Here is a 17511-nt window from a genome sequence, read left to right as displayed (position 1 = left end):
AGAACTGAACTCAACTGTTACAATACAGAACGAAAAATAGTATAGGAATTCAAGGAGCTGGTAAAAAGATGACTAATGTCCCAGAATTATTAATTGGATTTACTAAATAATCTTAAGGGAAGTGGTTACAGCTTCAACGCATTTTAAGAATGTTAAGAAATTAAGTGTCCTAACTTAAGTTTGACAGCTGATCCCAGGAAAAGCTGTATGATACAACAAAGTACTTAGATTATGAGACATCTTCAAAGCAAGTTGAACTACTTGTAGCCAGAACTTTTGTTTAAAGACTTTGAGGAGTCTTACCACACTAGAATACTTCACCTGCTGCCAGCTATGCAATCTAGTATCTCCAGATCTTCAACATATAGTCAGTGGCAGGAGGTAACGATTAACTAAGAAAACAGCCTGTATACAGATGTGGGTTCCCAGCTTTATTTTTTTTAACTCCCACACTTTTAAAGCATGGGCATACAAATTGTTTTCTAACCACCATTAAGTATGCCCCCTTACGCTTCCTCTCTTCCGTGATCCTGGACAAGGCGTGGGAAAGCTACGATACTGCAAGTTCCACGGAAGTTCCTTAGGAGTAGCCAAGTGGTGTCTGCTTTGACTCCAGCACGGACCACCCCAGACTCGGGGATTAGAAGCAGAAATAGGATGTGAGCATGTGTAGCCTTCAAAGAGCCGCCTATGGGCTATTGCACCGTCAGGTTTCGCCGCGTGCCTATGAATCGCAACATGTTGGCTACTTTTCCTTTTTTTGGAGGGGGGAATGGACATTCTTAGGCCAGAGGTTGGCTCAGAAGCGAGTGGGAAACATCCCCCAGTGTAAACCCACAGACATGGGATCAGCTGTACCTGCAAGGGGCACCTGAACCTCCCCGCCCCCTTGCTGCCGCTGCCAGGTATCACTTTCTAAAGCCAGGTCCGGGCAAAATGGGCGGGAGCCGGGGGGCTCCCAGCAGCGGATCAGAGCCCTGCTGCATCCTGTGTAACCCCATCCGGCCAGGCTGGCCTTTCCCCCTCCACCTCACACAAGTAACCGGCGGGGGTCTTGCCCCCAGGACCACCGTACCCCTTGAGCCTACGCTCCCCGGATGGCGGGCAGGGAGGGCTCCCCGGGAAGGGAAGCGGGCACGTGCCCCGCACCAGGGTACTCACCGCCGCGGCGGCCACCTCGCCGGGCTGCTCGCTGAGCAGGAGCGCCGCCAGCACCAGCCCCACGCCCCGCCACAGCCTCATGCTGCCGCTCGCCCCGCGACCGCCAAGCAGAGGGGCTCCCGGGAAGCGCGCTGCGGGCTCCGCGCCTGGCCCCCTGCGCGCGTCTCTCCTCGGCCCCGGCTGCGGCGCCTCTAAAGCCAGCGAGGCGAGGGGCTGCCTCGTCCCCAGCCTGTGGGCGGCTGCCGCTGCCCCCTCCCCTCGCGGCGGGCGGTGGCTACTGTCTGGGAGGAGACCCCGCGAGCAAGAGGGAGGCTGTCCAGTGCCGCGTCCCCTCGGCCTCGCCCCCCACCTCCGGCCAGTCCCGCGCCTCCCTCCGCCAGCGAAGGGGCAGTCTCCGGCCTCCCCCCACAAAATCCCCCCCAGGCAGCCGGCCGGGAGAGCACTCGGCGGGTCTGAGTCCGGCCGCTCGCCTCGCTGCGGGGACCGGCTCTGCGCCCGGCCTGGGCAGCCGACAGGGGGTGAGTGTGGCACCGCTGTGGGGAGTTGAGAGGAGCCGGGCGGCCTGGCGCTGAGAGCGGGGCGCTCCCACCTGGCGCTGGCCCGGCGCGGGGAGAGGCTGGGCTGGGGAGAGCCCGGCAAAGGGCTGTGCCCGGCTTGCGGCTGCCGCGGTTAGCAGCGCCTCGTTTTCTCTCCAAAGCAGCGCTGCACCTCGGGCGCCCTCCCGGGCAGCGCCTCTCCCGAGGTGCGCCGCTGGGAGCGCCCCTCGCAGCCAGCCGCACCGAGGTGGGGATCGCTAGGGGGACGGGGAAAGACCCGCTCTCAGCCCCTGGAGTCGAACTGCGCAGCGGCTGCGGGACCTGCCCCTTCTCACCCTGTTTCTCCCTCTCGCTCTGCGTCCAGGGGCTTTTCTGGGGCGGCAACGTTTGGGTGCCCTGCAGCGCACGGGAGACAAAAGCAAAGATGGGACGCTGGCGGGTCCTCGTCTCGCATTGTGCTCGTTGGCGGTAAGTGGCGTCCTCTCCATTAGTCATGTCACGTACTGATGATGGGCACGTCTCTCATCATCACCTGGCAAAATGCAGACGAGTGCTCTTCCAATGTTGAAGCAAAATGCAGGACAATGTAGCACTTTAAAGACTAACAAGATGGTTTATTAGATGATGAGCTTTCGTGGGCCAGACCCAGGGACCTTGTCTTCACAAGAGTCTGTCTCACACTCCGTATCGCTGTATCACACTCTGGGTGCTACCGCCCTACAAATTCTTCATGTTGCCTTTCTCCTTTCTACTTACAGGGTTATGCAGGTCCTGCTGCTCTTGGGGTTGACCTCGCTGTTAACTGGCAGAGTAAAAGCTGTAAGTAAAATGTGTTATCCCTTCATTGGAGGGGAGACAGGAACAAGGAGGGGGGCAGTATTTTTATTTGATGTGCCATAGAGCAAGGACATTCCATTTTCTTTCCCAAATACCTAATTTATCTGTCATTTTGATTTAAGGGGAAAAAAGCCAGCAGATCACTTGCAAATTAGCATCTTCAATATGTTTTGTTAGTCTCTAAGGTGCTGCAAAACTACTTGTTGCTTTTTAAGTTTTTCCAGATACACACTAACTTGGCTATCCCTCTGAAGATGTTGTTTAACAGAAATGCAGCTTCTTTCACTGTACTGTGTTACCTTTGGGGTTTGTTGTATTCAGTCATTACACCTGTTCAGATCAGATTATTTGTTAAAGCAATATCAAGTCATTACAAAATTTACTCAAGATTATCTTCCTTTGTGGCCCAAGAAAAGCCACTAGATATGTGGGGAAAAAAACACATTAGTATAACAGCTGTGGAGCACAAATGTGGGAAATTAACCTATGGATAAAATGATAAACGTCACTATCTGAGCACAGTCCTAATATGTAGATTGAGTGAGCACTTAAAGGTACTGGTTTATGTTAAAAATGAAAGTGGCATTTATAAATAAATACTTTTAAAATGTAATCTAGTCTTATCTCCAAGAGGAAGTCCTTTAGGAAGTTAGGTGCTCTGTTGAGCAGATGCTAGTGAACATCATGCTGTGGTACTTGTATAAACAGGATTTTAGAAATAAAACTATCCCAGGCCATATTGTACTGCCCAATAAGTGAGGAGGGGTTGTGGGTATGGAGTGTCTGGGGCACTAAAGGCCGGTTCCAAAGTCCAGTGATTTCAATGAGTTTTAGATCAAGCCAGCAGCGGATTTAGGGCAGGGCGAGCGGGGAGGCTGGCCCTGGCCCTGTGCTTCCCGAGGCCTCGCACATGCGCTGTGGCGCCATGGCGCATGCGCTGTGTCAAAGGGGGGTCCCCGCAAAATTTTGCTGCCCTGGGCCCCGCGGTGCTGCCCTGGGCCCTGCGGCACTCTCATCCACCCCTGGATCAGGCCCTACTACTCTGCCACCCCTTGTGCTAATGAACTGTAAAAACTTGATTTATGGCTGCTCCTGCACAGGTGCCCAAATGAGGGTCAGACATTTTGACACCCATGCAAGGTCAACTATGCTTTGACCATTTGGGCTTTTTAGAGTATCTTACATAATACTTTGGCTTCTCCTTCAATGCCTTTTATGGCTTTGCATGTTTTGAAATCTGTGTGATTATATTTGGGTGATAAATTGGCATAACAATTTAGGAAAGAGAAAGTATTAGTTTTCACAGTATTTTGAAGCAGGTTTTGTAATAATAACTATTTTGCACTCAAGTTTTAGCAGCCTTTTGGTTTCTTAGGCAGTTGCTTATCCTCTGTGGAAGATTATGGTTGGATCCATCTCCACCCTGGTTTGAGAGGAAACATTGACTGCAGTAGATTTTGTATCCACTGATATTTTGTCATCAAAGGAAAGTGAAGCCAGGGAAAAGGAGGAGCAAGGAGCTAAAATGCCTAATGTCACATGTCCCTTTTGCTAGTCATCTCCTCTTGACAAAACACTGCTGTATAGGGATGTAAGCGAGTAGTTGACTAACCGATAAACCTAGGCCCGTGGTCACCAACAGGTCGATCGCGATTGATTGGTCGATCGAGAGGCCTTGACCAGTCGATCGCGAGGCATCCTGTCCGCCCCGCCTCCATTTCCCTCCCAGCCCCGAGAAGTCCCACTACTTACCTCAAGTGAAAATGGAGGTAATGTCGGCTTACGGGGATGGACAGAAGTCCCGCAGCTTAGCGCCACTTCCGGCGATTCCGGAAGTGCGCTAGCTGCTCTGCCGGGTGTACTGCGAGAGGGAGCATTGGCTCCCTGCACCACACAGGAGGGGTGAGTCAGCCCCGGGAGAGGCGCGCACGAGGTTTCCCAGCGTGCGCAGAGGTGGTCGGCGCGCATTGGTTTCCCTTGGGGGGGGGGGATCCTGGGAGGAGGCAGATGCAGGGGACTCTGCCTCTACTGGCACCCCACTCCCCAGCCACAGAACGCTGTCCCCATTCCCCTGTCCCTAGCTACAGAATTCTGTCCCTATTCCCGTCCCCACTCCCCGAACTCTGTCCCCACTGGCACTCTGTCCCCAGCTGCAGAAACCTGTCCCCACTGGCTCTCTGTCCCCTGCTGCAGAACCCTGTCCTCTGCCCTACCAGCACCCTGTTCTCTCTCCCCTGCCCCCAGCCACAGAACTCTGTCCCCTCAAAATGTTTAATTATAAATGCTTCATTATAGATTTAAATAGCATGAATAAAAAACAGACCATTTATTTCATAACTATAAACACGTGATTTTAATTTTATATATCGCATAATTTAAAAATAAAGTGTTTATCAGAGTGTGTAAGTAAGGGTTGGGGATAGCAAGTGATGGACAGGAGGAGAATAGAGAGGGCAGGGCTTCAAGGAAGGGGCGGGGCGGTAGATCTTCAACTGTTCTGAGATTTAAAAAGTGATCTTCTGTGTAAAAAGGTTGGAGAACACTGGCCTAGGCGTACCGGTTAGTCGAGCAACTATTTGTATTCCCACCCTCCTTGCTGCAAGGGATGGGAGGAAAAAGGAGCTGGTGCTGGGGGAAGCTTGCTTGCCTCTCTCTCTATCAGAAGCAACAGCACAGGGAGCGGGGGGCTGCTCCAGCAGCAACCCCTGTCCCTGGGGGTTCTTGTTCCATTCTGGAACCTCCCATGGACAGGGGCTAAAATGCCTAACGGAGGGGAGAGATAGCTCAGTGGTTTGAGCATTGGCCTGCTAAACCCAGCATTGTGAATTCAGCCCTTGAGGCAGCTGTGGCAAATCTATGAGGGATGGTGCTTGGTCCTGCTGTGAGGGCAGGGGACTGGACTCGACCTCTCAAGGTCCTTTCCAGTTCTATGAGATGGTGTATCGCCATATATTATTTTTTTTTTTTTTAGGGACTGCTGCTGCGAAGCAGCCCCTGTCTGTGGCGGCCCAGGCTGGCTTTGGGCAGAGGCTGCTCCATGTGGGCAGGCAGCCCAGTCGGTCCCAGCTCACGCCGGGTTGGGACCTATCCCTGCTGTGGCTTTGCAGTTTAACTGTACTAAAAGCTGGATGGACAGACAGATTGGCTCTTACTACGTTTAAACTGCAGAGCCGCTGAAGAGGTAGGTCCTTGAGCAAGGACTGAGCTGGGTTGCCTTCCCCTGTCAGCTAATTGAATAGTCGATAAAAATTCTATTGGCTACTTGATTAGTAAATTAACCACATTTTTACGTTCTATTAACATTTTAACTACTACCGTGCTGTGCAGCATACGGTGACCGTATTTCCCTGTGCTGAATATGTAACCCCTGGTAAAATTACTCATATTCAGGCAAGTTCAATGGCAATCACTCCTACAGACGTCCAAACATCAAGTTGACTGAGCCCCTGTTAAAAAGAACTCCTGTGTAGTTGGATTCTTTTTGTTTACCTTATTTTTAAGGCTTTAGTGTTCACACAGGAAGGGGTGACACATACATACACATTGTCATAAGACCCTGTCTCACTGATGTGTGTGTGTGTTTGACCCACCAACCCTACCCAGTGTTCTCTATCCTGCATGTTTGGCTGGCCTCTGGGATAGACCTACCTCGTCTGATACCGGCAGCCTACCAAGGCCGCAAATTAGGACAGTGGGGTGCATGAAGGGTCACATGTTTCCTCTCACACCCAGATTTCTACCAGAGTTCACACCAGAATGTGACCAGCCGCAGCCTTTTGGTACTACGTGAGAAAGAAGGGATGGGAGTTGCTTCCAATTTCAGAGAAGGGGGTGGGGAAGGGATGATTTGGCTGTATTTTTGCATCACCTCTTCCCTTGTCCCCCTGCTCCCATGTGTCTGGAAGAAGCTTGTTCCTGCCTGGCCGCACACTGTCAAAATACAGCTAACTTCTCCAGGCTGCTACTGGCTACTAGCATAACCCAACCACCCCCTGTCTGCTGTCTACAGTGTGGGCAGGAAGGAGTTAAGCCCTACTGAATGAATTGTGCACCAGGACCCAGGGATTCTGTCTTTAGGGGCTTCAGTGAAGCAGGGTGGAGAAGTGGCTCACCTAGGGCTTTGATACGAGGCTGTTCCAGGCCCCACCCACCAGCACATTGCCTGGGAGCCGGAGTTGCATGACCCCTTTGAATTGCTTCTATTTAAAGGGCTTGCACCTTCCCCACAGTTGGCAGGCTACAGCCACAGGGAGCACACGAGCCCTTTAAACAGAAGAAGTTGAAAAGTCTCGCGTGTCCCCAGCTCCCAGGCAGTAGGGGTATGTCTACACTACCCTCCTAGTTCGAACTAGGAGGGTAATGTAGGCATACCGCACTTGCAAATGAAGCCCGGGATTTGAATTTCCCGGGCTTCATTTGCATAAGCGGGGAGCCGCCATTTTTAAAACCCCGCTGGTTCGAACCCCGTGCAGCGCGGCTACACGGGGCACGAACTAGGTAGTTCGAACTAGGCTTCCTAGTTCGAACTACCGTTACTCCTTGTGAAATGAGGAGTAATGGTAGTTCGAACTAGGAAGCCTAGTTCGAACTACCTAGTTTGTGCCCCGTGTAGCCGCGCTGCACGAGGTTCGAACCAGCGGGGTTTTAAAAATGGCGGCTCCCCGCTTATGCAAATGAAGCCCGGGAAATTCAAATCCCGGGCTTCATTTGCAAGTGCGGTATGCCTACATTACCCCGCTAGTTCGAACTAGCGGGGTAGTGTAGACATACCCTTGGCTAGCAGCGAGGCTGGGAGCAGTGAGCTCTTTAAATAGCAGGAACTGAAAGGGCTTGCAGCTCCCGTCTCTGGCTAACATGATGCCTGAGAACCACAAGGGAGGCACAAGTCCTTTTAACTCCCGCTATGTAAAGGCCCCACCCCTTTTGTTTGAGGCCACCCCGGGGCAGCCTGCAACCACTTCAAAAACTTTTGAAGTGGCCCCTGCTCAAAAATTATTGCCCACACCTGGTCTAGGGGACAGAGCAGCACAATAAGGGAAAGAAGGACTCTGATAACCATGTTCCTGGTGAGCTCAGTGCAGCAACCATAAGCTGATTCTCTGCTCAACTCTGGAGAAGAATGTGCCCTGCTTGGGGGAGATATGGAGGGTGCAGGGGAAGGGGCAAAGGAGAGAGAGGGCAGCAAGAGGGGAAGCATGTAAAGGGCTAGTGGGTGGGTGGCAGAGTCAACATGTGACTAGCTGCTGTCTGGCACCTGTCCACACTCAACAGCCACAGTAGCTCCCAGCCAGTGCCAGCTGGAAACAGGATGGGAAGGAGGGTGCAGGGCCCCGCTGGCTAAGAGCTGGCATGCAGCTGGGGCTGCACTGCTGGACCAGTAGGGGAATCGGCCATCCGCACCTGCTGCATCTTAACCCCACCACCAGCCTTGTACACCCACCCATGTCGTTGGCCACTGGACCCCTCTGGGCAGTGGGAGTCTGGTGAGCAGGGATACAGTCAGTAGCACAACACACCAGTACTGATAGGGGGAGACAGAAAATATGGGACACCTTCACACGGGCTTAAATACAGAACTGTCCCTTTAAAAACGGGACTTCTGGTTCTTCTACGGCTCTATGCTGTATGGGCGCAATGTGTAATGTATTAGAATACATATCATTATAACATGTCATGGCAGCAGAAAGGTGAGTGGTAGAAAAGGCAAGCACAGGGCATGTTTGGTAAGCCCAACAGTGAAATGACTGGATTGTCATAGGAGTCAACAGCAGCAGCAATGACATTTGTCTTTTCAGTTCCATCTCTGTTACACTGGGATCAGTGCTCTCAGAGCAATCCACCAGTAGTCAATTTAGTGGATCTAGTGAAGACCCACCAAATTGACCACAAATTGCTTTTCAGTCAACACCTGAACTTTATTCCCTTACCAGAAGAGTAAAGTAAATCAATAGGAAAGTTTCTCTCTTTACCACCCCCACCATAACTCAACCTAAGACACATCACCTCCAGCTACAGTCCTCACATAGCTAGAATAGCATACCTTAGATTGACTTCCTGATGTAGTGTAGATCTAGGCTTAGATAGAGTGAAAGTTGAGACATTATTTTCCCAGGGCCAGCAAGATAAATGTGAGGATGAGTGTAACTGGAGAAAGCAGCAGTATATAAGTGACTAGTGGGCAGCTGTAGCACTACTGAAGATTGCTCCCATGGCACAGGAATGGGATTCAGGGGAGCATAGTTCTATGGCTGTGGCCCAGAATTTCTATGTAATGTTGGGTTACCATCATGTCCCATCTTCCCTCTTTCTTGCTGTATACGTATATGTCTCATCATATTTACATATCATGTAATAGACTTATTATGAGGATTTATTTATTGCTGTTTATAAAACTCTGAGATACTCAAAAGCTGTTATAGAAGTAGACACTATTATTATTTATTGTTTATTGAGAGAGATCTGGAAGTCTGTACTCTACATACATATACACATGGTCAAGGGAGAAGGCTGAGGTTAGCAATTCTGGGGAGGTGGGAGTGCAGAGGGAATCACAATGGATGGAGGGGGAAGCAGAGGCATTTGGGAGATAGGTATAAGAAGCAGCTGGAGGGAGATTAAGTAAGGGCAGGTAGGCAAGGCAGGAAAGGCTGAGGGGAGATTATAATGGGACAGGGTAGAGTAGAAATAACAGGGTATGGCAGAACTTTGTGAGCTGCTTCAGAGAATTTCTAGACTAGTTCCCCATGCTGGTCTCAATGTTGGGGGTGGAGGAGTGTGAAGGGAGACTAGAAAATAGGAAGGCAAATGTTTAGGGGTGGGAGAAGAAGAAAGAGGCTACATCTAAACTACGATCCTCTTGTGAAAGAGCAAATGCAAATGGAGCACTCATTTGCATAGGTCGTGCTCTCATTTGCATTTCCTCTTTCCCTTTTGCAAAAACAGAGGTTTTTGCGCAAAAAAGCGCTGTGTAGATGGCACCTTTTTGCACAAAAAAACCCCTTAGAATTGTGGTGAGTAGTATTAATCAGAAGAATTTAAAACAATGTAAATGCTCAATTTGTTTAAGCAAATAGAACTTTGGATATCAGTCATGAATTTATGAACATTTTACAGCTCTCCTCTTTTTCTGTGCTTCCTAGACTTCTTGGATTCCATTTTTCTGTTTATGCAGAGCCTTTTTAACCTATGTTATCTTCCCCCAGTTCACACTGTTATCTTATCTAAATCTTCCCCCAACGACAAAATGACTTTTAATAATGTCATTACATCTCTTGATGCATTGATTACTAAAATTATACATCTTTCTAGAGATTTAGGTGCCCTATTTAGCATTTTCTTTTATAGGATTTTAAGTGAAGGCTTCATTTATTGTTAGCTGCCCCAAGGGGGCCACTCAGATGGGAATTGTAGAGTCACAGAAAAGAAAAGAGTTAAATGCAGATAAAAGAATTGAGGTGACATGAGAATGAATGTGCCATACAAAGATTATGCAAAAATAGACTGCAAGACGTAGACAAAGAAAATAACATACACTAAAATGGACATAAAAAGGGGAGAGACTCTTGGCCAAAATCATCCCTTTCTATGTAACTCCATTAATTTCAGGAAAGTTGTCACAAGAATGCATTTGATAAGTGGGTTATTTTTCTTGATTCCAAAAATAATAGGAGAAGCAAAGAGATAAAGATGGGTAAATAATAACACTATGGGCCAGATGGTCCCTTCCAGCCCTATATTTGTATGATTCTGCTACCCTCATTCATTAAGTAACCAGTGAGAACAGTTTAATGTGAAGAATCTGGCCCTTTGTTTGCAACACACAAAGGCAGGAATAAAAGGAAAGAATATTTGAAGGAGAGAGGGGGAAACTTAGGTCCATTGTGGTAGACTCTGTAAAATGTAAAGAATACATTGCAAACTTAGGCCAAAGTCTATCCTCAGTTACACTTGCATAAATATGGAGTAATTTAATTGACTTGGAGTTACTCCTTATTTATGCAAATTGTAGCAGAGTAAAATTTGGCCCTGATTTATATTTGTCAGATTTTATGAGGAAATTAGACATACTCACTGAATTGAATATGGCAAAAGTCTTTGAAGGGCAGAGAAGTTGATCCCTGAATATTTCATCCTTTTGTTGGTGTTCAGACTATATTCACCTTAATGTTTCTTCGATTCTTCTGGAAAAAATATTGGGAGGATAACAAGGGACTGATTCTGCATTCACTCACACCAATGTGATGTGGATCAGGAGTAGCACTACTGATAATAATGCAGTTATATTGTTGTAAAACCCATCACTGGCGGTTAAGAATCAGACTCTGGACTTCTATGAATGAGCTTTCACTTTCCCTAGAGTTAGAGATCTAGAGTCCTAATTGTCTGTGTATGGGAGTGGGAATAAAGATGTTTTGTTAGTGACTCATTATGGTACCCAGGGGCGGCCTGTGAGCCTAGGCGAGCTAGGCAGCTGCCAGGGCGCTGCTGGCCCAGGCGCCCAATGATGCTGATTGCATGTAAAGGAATAAAATTGATTTCTGTCTGCCAACAAAAGTTATTTATGGGAAGATTACAACTATAGTGTTACCTTTTTAATCACGTCAGTAATTTTTAAAGTTTACTCTAAATTAATGTTCTCAGATATGAAATTATTTTTTATTCTTTCTCTTTGCACTAGTACAGTCCACTTGTTTGAACACAGTATTTTTCCAAGCAAAAAATGTTGGGCAAGGAACAGAACTTCTACCACATTATGTCACACTAATCCAGGATATTGGGATATTCAAAGTAGATTCATTAGATGAAGATTTTGCCTTCATCTCACTGTGGGTGTGCCAACTAAAATGTCAGGAAAGGCTGTGTCTTCTCTTTTTTCCTTCTCCCTCAGGGAAATACTGTGCTGCTCTAATTGAGCTTTCTTGTTAACAATGTTGACTGTGTAGGAACATAAAGTGCTGTACATGTTTTCAGTATATTCAGACATTTAGCAACATAGCGTTTTAATTAATTTTGATCCAGGAGCTGACAGAAGCAGTAGCTCCAGTTCATGATAGAAGAAAAATGTTGTATCATACGGATGTTTTTTGACTGATTAAAGAGAGTTATTGATAAATTTCAAATGGTCTCTTTGTTTTCATTTGGAAGGATGGAGACTGTTATAGATGATGATGGAGGGTAGAAAATAGAATGTCTCTAGAGTCTATGAGGAAAAATGTGGGAGCAAAAGGCATATAAGGATATAGAAGAATAAATAACCGTGAATACTATATGAAGAACTCTATACAGCAATAGTAGAATAATTGGTGCAGTTCATTTACACTATTTTCAGCAGTCTCAAATGCTGAGTTTATAAAACACTAAGGCGATTTCTACACTACCGTTTATATCACTCAGGAATGTGAAAAATGTCACCCCTGAGGTACATAACTTATACCGACATAAGCATCAGTATGAATAATTCCTGCTGTCGTAGCTACCAACGCTTGTTGGGGTGATTTAATTATGCCAACAGGAGACCACTCTCCTATTGGCTTGGAGCAGTGACATGAAATTGTACAGTGGCACACCTCTGTACACTTTCTTGTGCAGATCTAGGCTAATACAGGCCTCCATTGCTTTTCACCATTCTATTCTTTATTGTTTATTCTTTCTCCATTACCATTATACACTAAATGGAAGCTTAACACTGGAACGATAGTAGGCTTTTTTTTGTCAGAAATATTACAGTGGCTTTTTTTCTTGTTTATGATAAACCAGTGTTTGTCAAAGTGGTCCACAAAACCTCTTTGAGAAACATACTATCCGGCTGCGCCAGTTTGTTTACTTACCAGCTCCACGGCCACAGAGTCTTGCAGCTCCCATTGGCTATGGTTCATCATTTGCAGCCAAGTGGAGCTGCGGGAAGCCCCACACCACTTCCCACAGATTCCTTTGGCTGCAAACAGTGAACCAGAGCCAATGGGAGCACAAGGCTCCATGGCTACAGCACCAGTAAGTAAAAAAACTGGTGCAGCCGGTTAGAATGTTTCTCAAAGTGGTTCCATGGACCACTTTGAGAAACACTGTGATAAACATACCTAGAGCTTGATAGGTGCATTTTATGTATGTAAAAAATAATATTTATATGCATGCACCAAAAAAAAAGCTAGCTAGAGATTAATTAGCAGTTTGCATTGACATTCATATAGTCACTATTTTCTTCTCTGTATTAATAACTTCTCTCATCGTTTCAGGGGAGAGGACCTCTGCTAAAATTTTGAACTTTTAAGTCATCAATAAATGTGAAGAAAAAAGTTTTTCTCCTCTTATCACTGAAAATATAGCCCAGGAAACAACAAAGCCAGGGCAATGATTTTTTAAACTTACTTACACCCCATAAAACAAACCTTGCTCTCTAATGTAACAAGCACTCTAAGGCTACGTCTACATTGGCCCCTATTCTGTAATAGGGATGCAAATGTAGCACTTTGGAATAGGCAAATCCGCGGGGGATTTAAATATTCCCCACGGCATTTGCATTTTCATGGCTGCCGCTTTTTTCCAGCTTGTAGATAAGCCGGAGAAAAGCGCCAGTCTGGACGCGATCCTCCGGAAAATAAGATCCTACTTGGAATAAGAGATCCTCCGGAAAAGAGCTTATTTTCCGGAGGATCGCGTCCAGACTGGCGCTTTTCTCCGGCTTATCTACAAGCCGGAAAAAAGCGGCAGCCATGAAAATGCAAATGCCGCGGGGGATATTTAAATCCCCCGTGGATTTGCCTATTCCAAAGTGCTACTTTTGCATCCCTATTACAGAATAGGGGCCAATGTAAACACAGCCTAAGGGTATGTCTACACTACAGAGGGTTTTTTCGGAAAAACAGATGTTTTTCTGAAAAACCTCACTTACATCCACACTGCAATCGCATTCTTTCAGAAAAAAACTAAAGAACTGTGGGTTTTTTCCGACATTGGTAAACCTCTTTCTACAAGGAAGAAGCTTTTTCTTAAAGAGCTCTTTTGGAAAAAGGTGTGGGTGGATGGAGAAGAGGGAGTTCTTTTGAAAGAAGAGGAAAGAGGAAAAATCACAGGTGCCCTGATGGCCACTCCGCACATAGTAATCACAGCTTACATGTGAGATAGCGTCCATTCAGTGTGGATGCTCTCTTTTGGAAGAAGTTTTTTCGGAAGATCTCTTCCAGAAAAGCTTCTTCCAAAAGAAGCCTATAATCTAGACATAGCCTAAGTAGCATGCCTATGGGAAACAGATGACATTTTTATCCTAGTTGTTGTATGAACTCCACCTTTAAGATTTCTAATGGAAATTTATACCTCTCCACCAACTAATACCACCTTTATTAATTGTAAATATTTCTTTTTCTTCTAATCTGCACATTTTCATTTGGCAGTATATTTCTTACTCCATCATCAATGACATTTTTGAGGTGGATATATTTTGTGTAGTGATATTCATGTAACTGCCACTGGGTGAATTTGAACTTGGGACTGTAAGTGGTCTAAGTGCCACTACATGGGACAGTGTGGTTAGGTATGTGTTACATGAGCATTGAGAGAAACTAAGGAAAAATAATCAATTGTGCTGATCACCAAAGATGTGTTTTCTAGGACACTTCAGAGATCATATTTCATTAATTTTAAAATTACAGGCCTGGGCTTATAATCTTTTTTTTTTTAACATAACATGAGTGTATGAAGATTACTCTGGTAAATAAGGATTGGGACTGCTTCTTGGTAGTCCTTAGTTATAAACTTTCTTGCTTAAGGTATCTCCTCCAACACAGGCTGATGATGTTGCCTGTTGATTGTTTTAAAAAGTATACTTTTCATTTGTATTTCAAGGGGCAGCTAAAGCTTTTCTATTTTTGGTAAGGGCAATACTGTTTGATTGTAATTTTTCTAAAATAGTATTTCAAGCAGTTGAAGGGAATGGAGGAGTATCTGTTCCCTAAGCTTCCCTATGCCAGTGATTGCCAAGTTAGTAGGAGTTTTGTTCTTGTTTTTTCATGCTTATGCCTCATTAGACAAGTATGGTCACCTCTGTACCTGTCATATATTATTCCACTAGCAATGCTGAGTGTATCTGCATCTGCTTCGAGTTTTCTTCCAAGTGGTTTTCTGAAACTTGTAGGTCAGCTGTTAGTGCATGATCTGGTAGATTCAACTTAATAGATAACATTCCACAACTGACTGAGCTGTGCAGTCCCCAGAAGGCAATAGTTCCTGGCTCTGCAGGAAGGTGACCTATTCAGTGCACAAACTGACCTACTGCGGAAGCCATAAAATTGAAAACAAACTTGTTCTTCTGCTGAGAGTTTAGAAGCTTCCTGTTAGAAAAAGAACTCATGCAAATTAGCTCTTCACCTTCTGTGCTGAAGTAGTCCCAGTTCTCAGGACCTTCCGTGCCCTTCATTCCCTTCATCCACAGCCTTGTAACCATTTCTAGTTTAGAGTAATTCTCCCATGTAACTGCAAAGTTTGAGGATATGGAGGTTTCCAGTTCAGTCTTCTGAATCTTGAGATACTGAGGAAGAGTCATCTACCAGACATCAGAAATACTTATAGAGCAAATTCTCCCCTTTATCCCCATAATGCCAAAATGGGCTATCCCCACATTGCACTTACACTGTCCCACCTCTCCTCTCTTTTCACCAAAGATTATCAGCCTCTTATGAGCTTCAGTTAGCATGTCCACTGTGTTGCTCTATCTGCTTCATCCTGGGCATACAGTTACCAAATAGCAAAAGGTCCACTGTATTTGGACTGCATCTCTTTTAAACTTTTATATTCAGTCAGCTGGTTACAGTTTCCTGGCTTCCTAAGTATCTCTAAGGCATTAAGGATGCTAAATTGCGGTTATCTGGCTAATCGTGTAATCAATACAATTTGTAGCAACTACATGATTAATTGATAAGGAGCTGCTCTGCAAAGCCACAGCGGGAGGGGGGTAGCTCCCAGAGCCAGGCTCTTACTACATTTAAAATGCAGAGGCACAGGGTCCCAGACCAGTGAAAGATGGGACTGCTCAGTCCCAGCTCGTGCTGAGTCCAGCAGCCCCTGTTCGGGGCGGCCAGGACTATCCACAGCTAAGGGCTGCTGCCGGAGCAGCCTCTGCGTGCGGGCAGCCCTGGCTGCTGTGAACAGGGGCTACTTCGCAGCAGCCTCCTCCCTACCCAGCCTCTTCCCTCTTCCTCCTTTTCCCCTGTGGAAATGGTGCTGAGGGAACTGGCTTTCTTATACAGAGCAGCAAGGGGGTGGGGAGGAAGCAGGAAGCAAGTAGTCAGTAGTCGCTAACATCCCCGTAGGGCATCATGGAGTACCTTACCCATGAGAATGAACAGTTCAACACCCTTCCCAATGTGTTCTGGGCTGAGTCATAGACTGAGGAGTAGGCAGAATGGAATGCCTAATTCCCTTTCAGAACTGGGAATAGCCTCTGGGGCTTCAGAGCATGGGAAGCCTCCAGATCTCCCTGCGGCCAGCAGCCAAGATAACATCTGCTGGAAATGACCCAAACATTTCTGCCTTAAACTTAGAAATTTTAACTGATATTTGTTTTTGTTTTTTTAAAAAGAGCAGGAAAATGTTAGAGAAACCCTTAGGAAACTTCAGGTCTGGGGCCTGATTATGCTCAGCTTCTCTGCAGGAGCACAAAAGGGTAAAGAAGGTGAAAGCAGCCCACATCCATTGCCCCCTTGTGCACACATGCAGAAGAAGGTGCAGTCTCGGTATTCATCAGAACACAAAGGCTGCTTTATTGGTATGTGAAGACTGAGGGCTTAGAGCTGCCACTTCATCAGATCGCCAGCATTGCTGTCCATGTATATAGTGTTTGCTTCATTCCCTGTTTTTCCCCTGATATACTGCAGAGTTGCTGGGGGCTCTCTACTGCCCTCAATGTGGAGCTGTGCTTAGCGGTACAACTGAGCTCATAGAAAATGTTAGATGTGTAGCAGTAGATGAAGAAGCAATTCCAACTTCACTTTCTTGTTTCTTTGTATTATATATGGTTTGCAACACAACAACAAAAAAAGGGGTAGGTTTTAATTCATTGAACATGTATGGCTAAATTCTGAAGACCTTACTCAGCTCTCTGATGACAGAAATATATTCTTCAGCATGTACAAAAAACGGAGCTAATGAGTGCAATAGAATTTTTTTAACTAAGAAGTAAGGGTTCAGCAAAAGTTTTTTGTTAAAATAAGACATGCTGAACATATGCAAGACTTACTATTCTTAATATTTGGAATGTGCTTTATAACAGTAATTATGAATCATTCACCTGAATGGGAAGTTTATCCACACACAGTGCAACTATGTGGTATTTAAAACATGATGTAATTGCAGTTTATTACAATTGGGAAGCAAGTTTCCTGACAAATGTATGAAGAGACTGTGATGTCTTGATGAAACCCATTTCGTCCAAAGCTATGTCATTTTTGAAAAGTAGGTAGATTAAAAATAACCATGTTTTGATAATGGCAGTGTTCACACAAACTGACAAAAGCAAGGGGAATCCAGAGCATTCTCTTCAATAGCTTCCTTTGTCATTCCTAAGAATTAGCAGAGATGAGCTTCTGTGAGAAGGGGAGTGCTTCTGGGGGCTTACAAGTGAACAAATAATCTAGCCAGGCTGCCTAGCAGGCTTCCACTCCTCACTGAAGAACCCAGTGATTGTCATTCACTGGTTTCAGCTTCACTCTGTATCCACCCTTTGATCTCCTGCTGCATGGAAAGCAAGTAGAACTGTACCTCTGCCCCAGCCTGCCCACTCAAAGAGTATTGACCCATATAGAGTGGTCAAGAGAGGGGGTTGTGCAGACAAAGATTCTTTTTTCCCTCCTGATTCCAGAACAAAGAGGACAGTGTGGAGATGAGTAGAGCCAGTGGCTGTCAGTATGTACAATTGCCAGGGGAGCAAGAGAGATCCATGCTCAACTGGCCAGCTTGAGTTTCCCACTCATTTTCTTTCTTGACTTTT

The 17511-nt window shown here is 46.1% G+C and overlaps 2 protein-coding genes across 5 annotated transcripts in view; one reads left to right on the top strand and one right to left on the bottom strand.

The window, feature by feature from the left end:
• COL4A1 (collagen type IV alpha 1 chain) overlaps positions 1 to 2200 on the bottom strand; it is a 194711-nt gene extending 192511 nt beyond the window's left edge. The window contains exon 1 of one of the 2 annotated variants that reach the window (XM_075918577.1): positions 2033 to 2200. In XM_075918577.1, the coding sequence (XP_075774692.1) occupies positions 2033 to 2185 (153 nt within the window). In that variant the 5' untranslated portion in view covers positions 2186 to 2200. Of the gene's footprint in view, positions 1 to 1161; positions 1382 to 2032 lie in introns of those variants that run through there. The other variant, XM_075918579.1, reaches the window with a different exon arrangement.
• The window catches only part of COL4A2 (collagen type IV alpha 2 chain), a 248234-nt gene continuing 232250 nt past the window's right edge, over positions 1528 to 17511 (top strand). For 2 of the 3 annotated variants that reach the window (XM_075918574.1, XM_075918576.1), the window contains exons 1-2: positions 2068 to 2165; positions 2456 to 2516. In XM_075918574.1, coding sequence (XP_075774689.1) covers positions 2122 to 2165; positions 2456 to 2516 — 105 coding nt within the window. In that variant the 5' untranslated portion in view covers positions 2068 to 2121. Of the gene's footprint in view, positions 1680 to 2067; positions 2166 to 2455; positions 2517 to 17511 lie in introns of those variants that run through there. The other variant, XM_075918575.1, reaches the window with a different exon arrangement.

The sequence above is a fragment of the Pelodiscus sinensis genome, chromosome 1 (genome assembly GCF_049634645.1).
Source record: "Pelodiscus sinensis isolate JC-2024 chromosome 1, ASM4963464v1, whole genome shotgun sequence".
NCBI lineage: Eukaryota > Metazoa > Chordata > Testudines > Trionychidae > Pelodiscus > Pelodiscus sinensis.
Note: the sequence above shows the minus strand (reverse complement) of the source record. Positions and strands in the feature narration are given on the sequence as shown.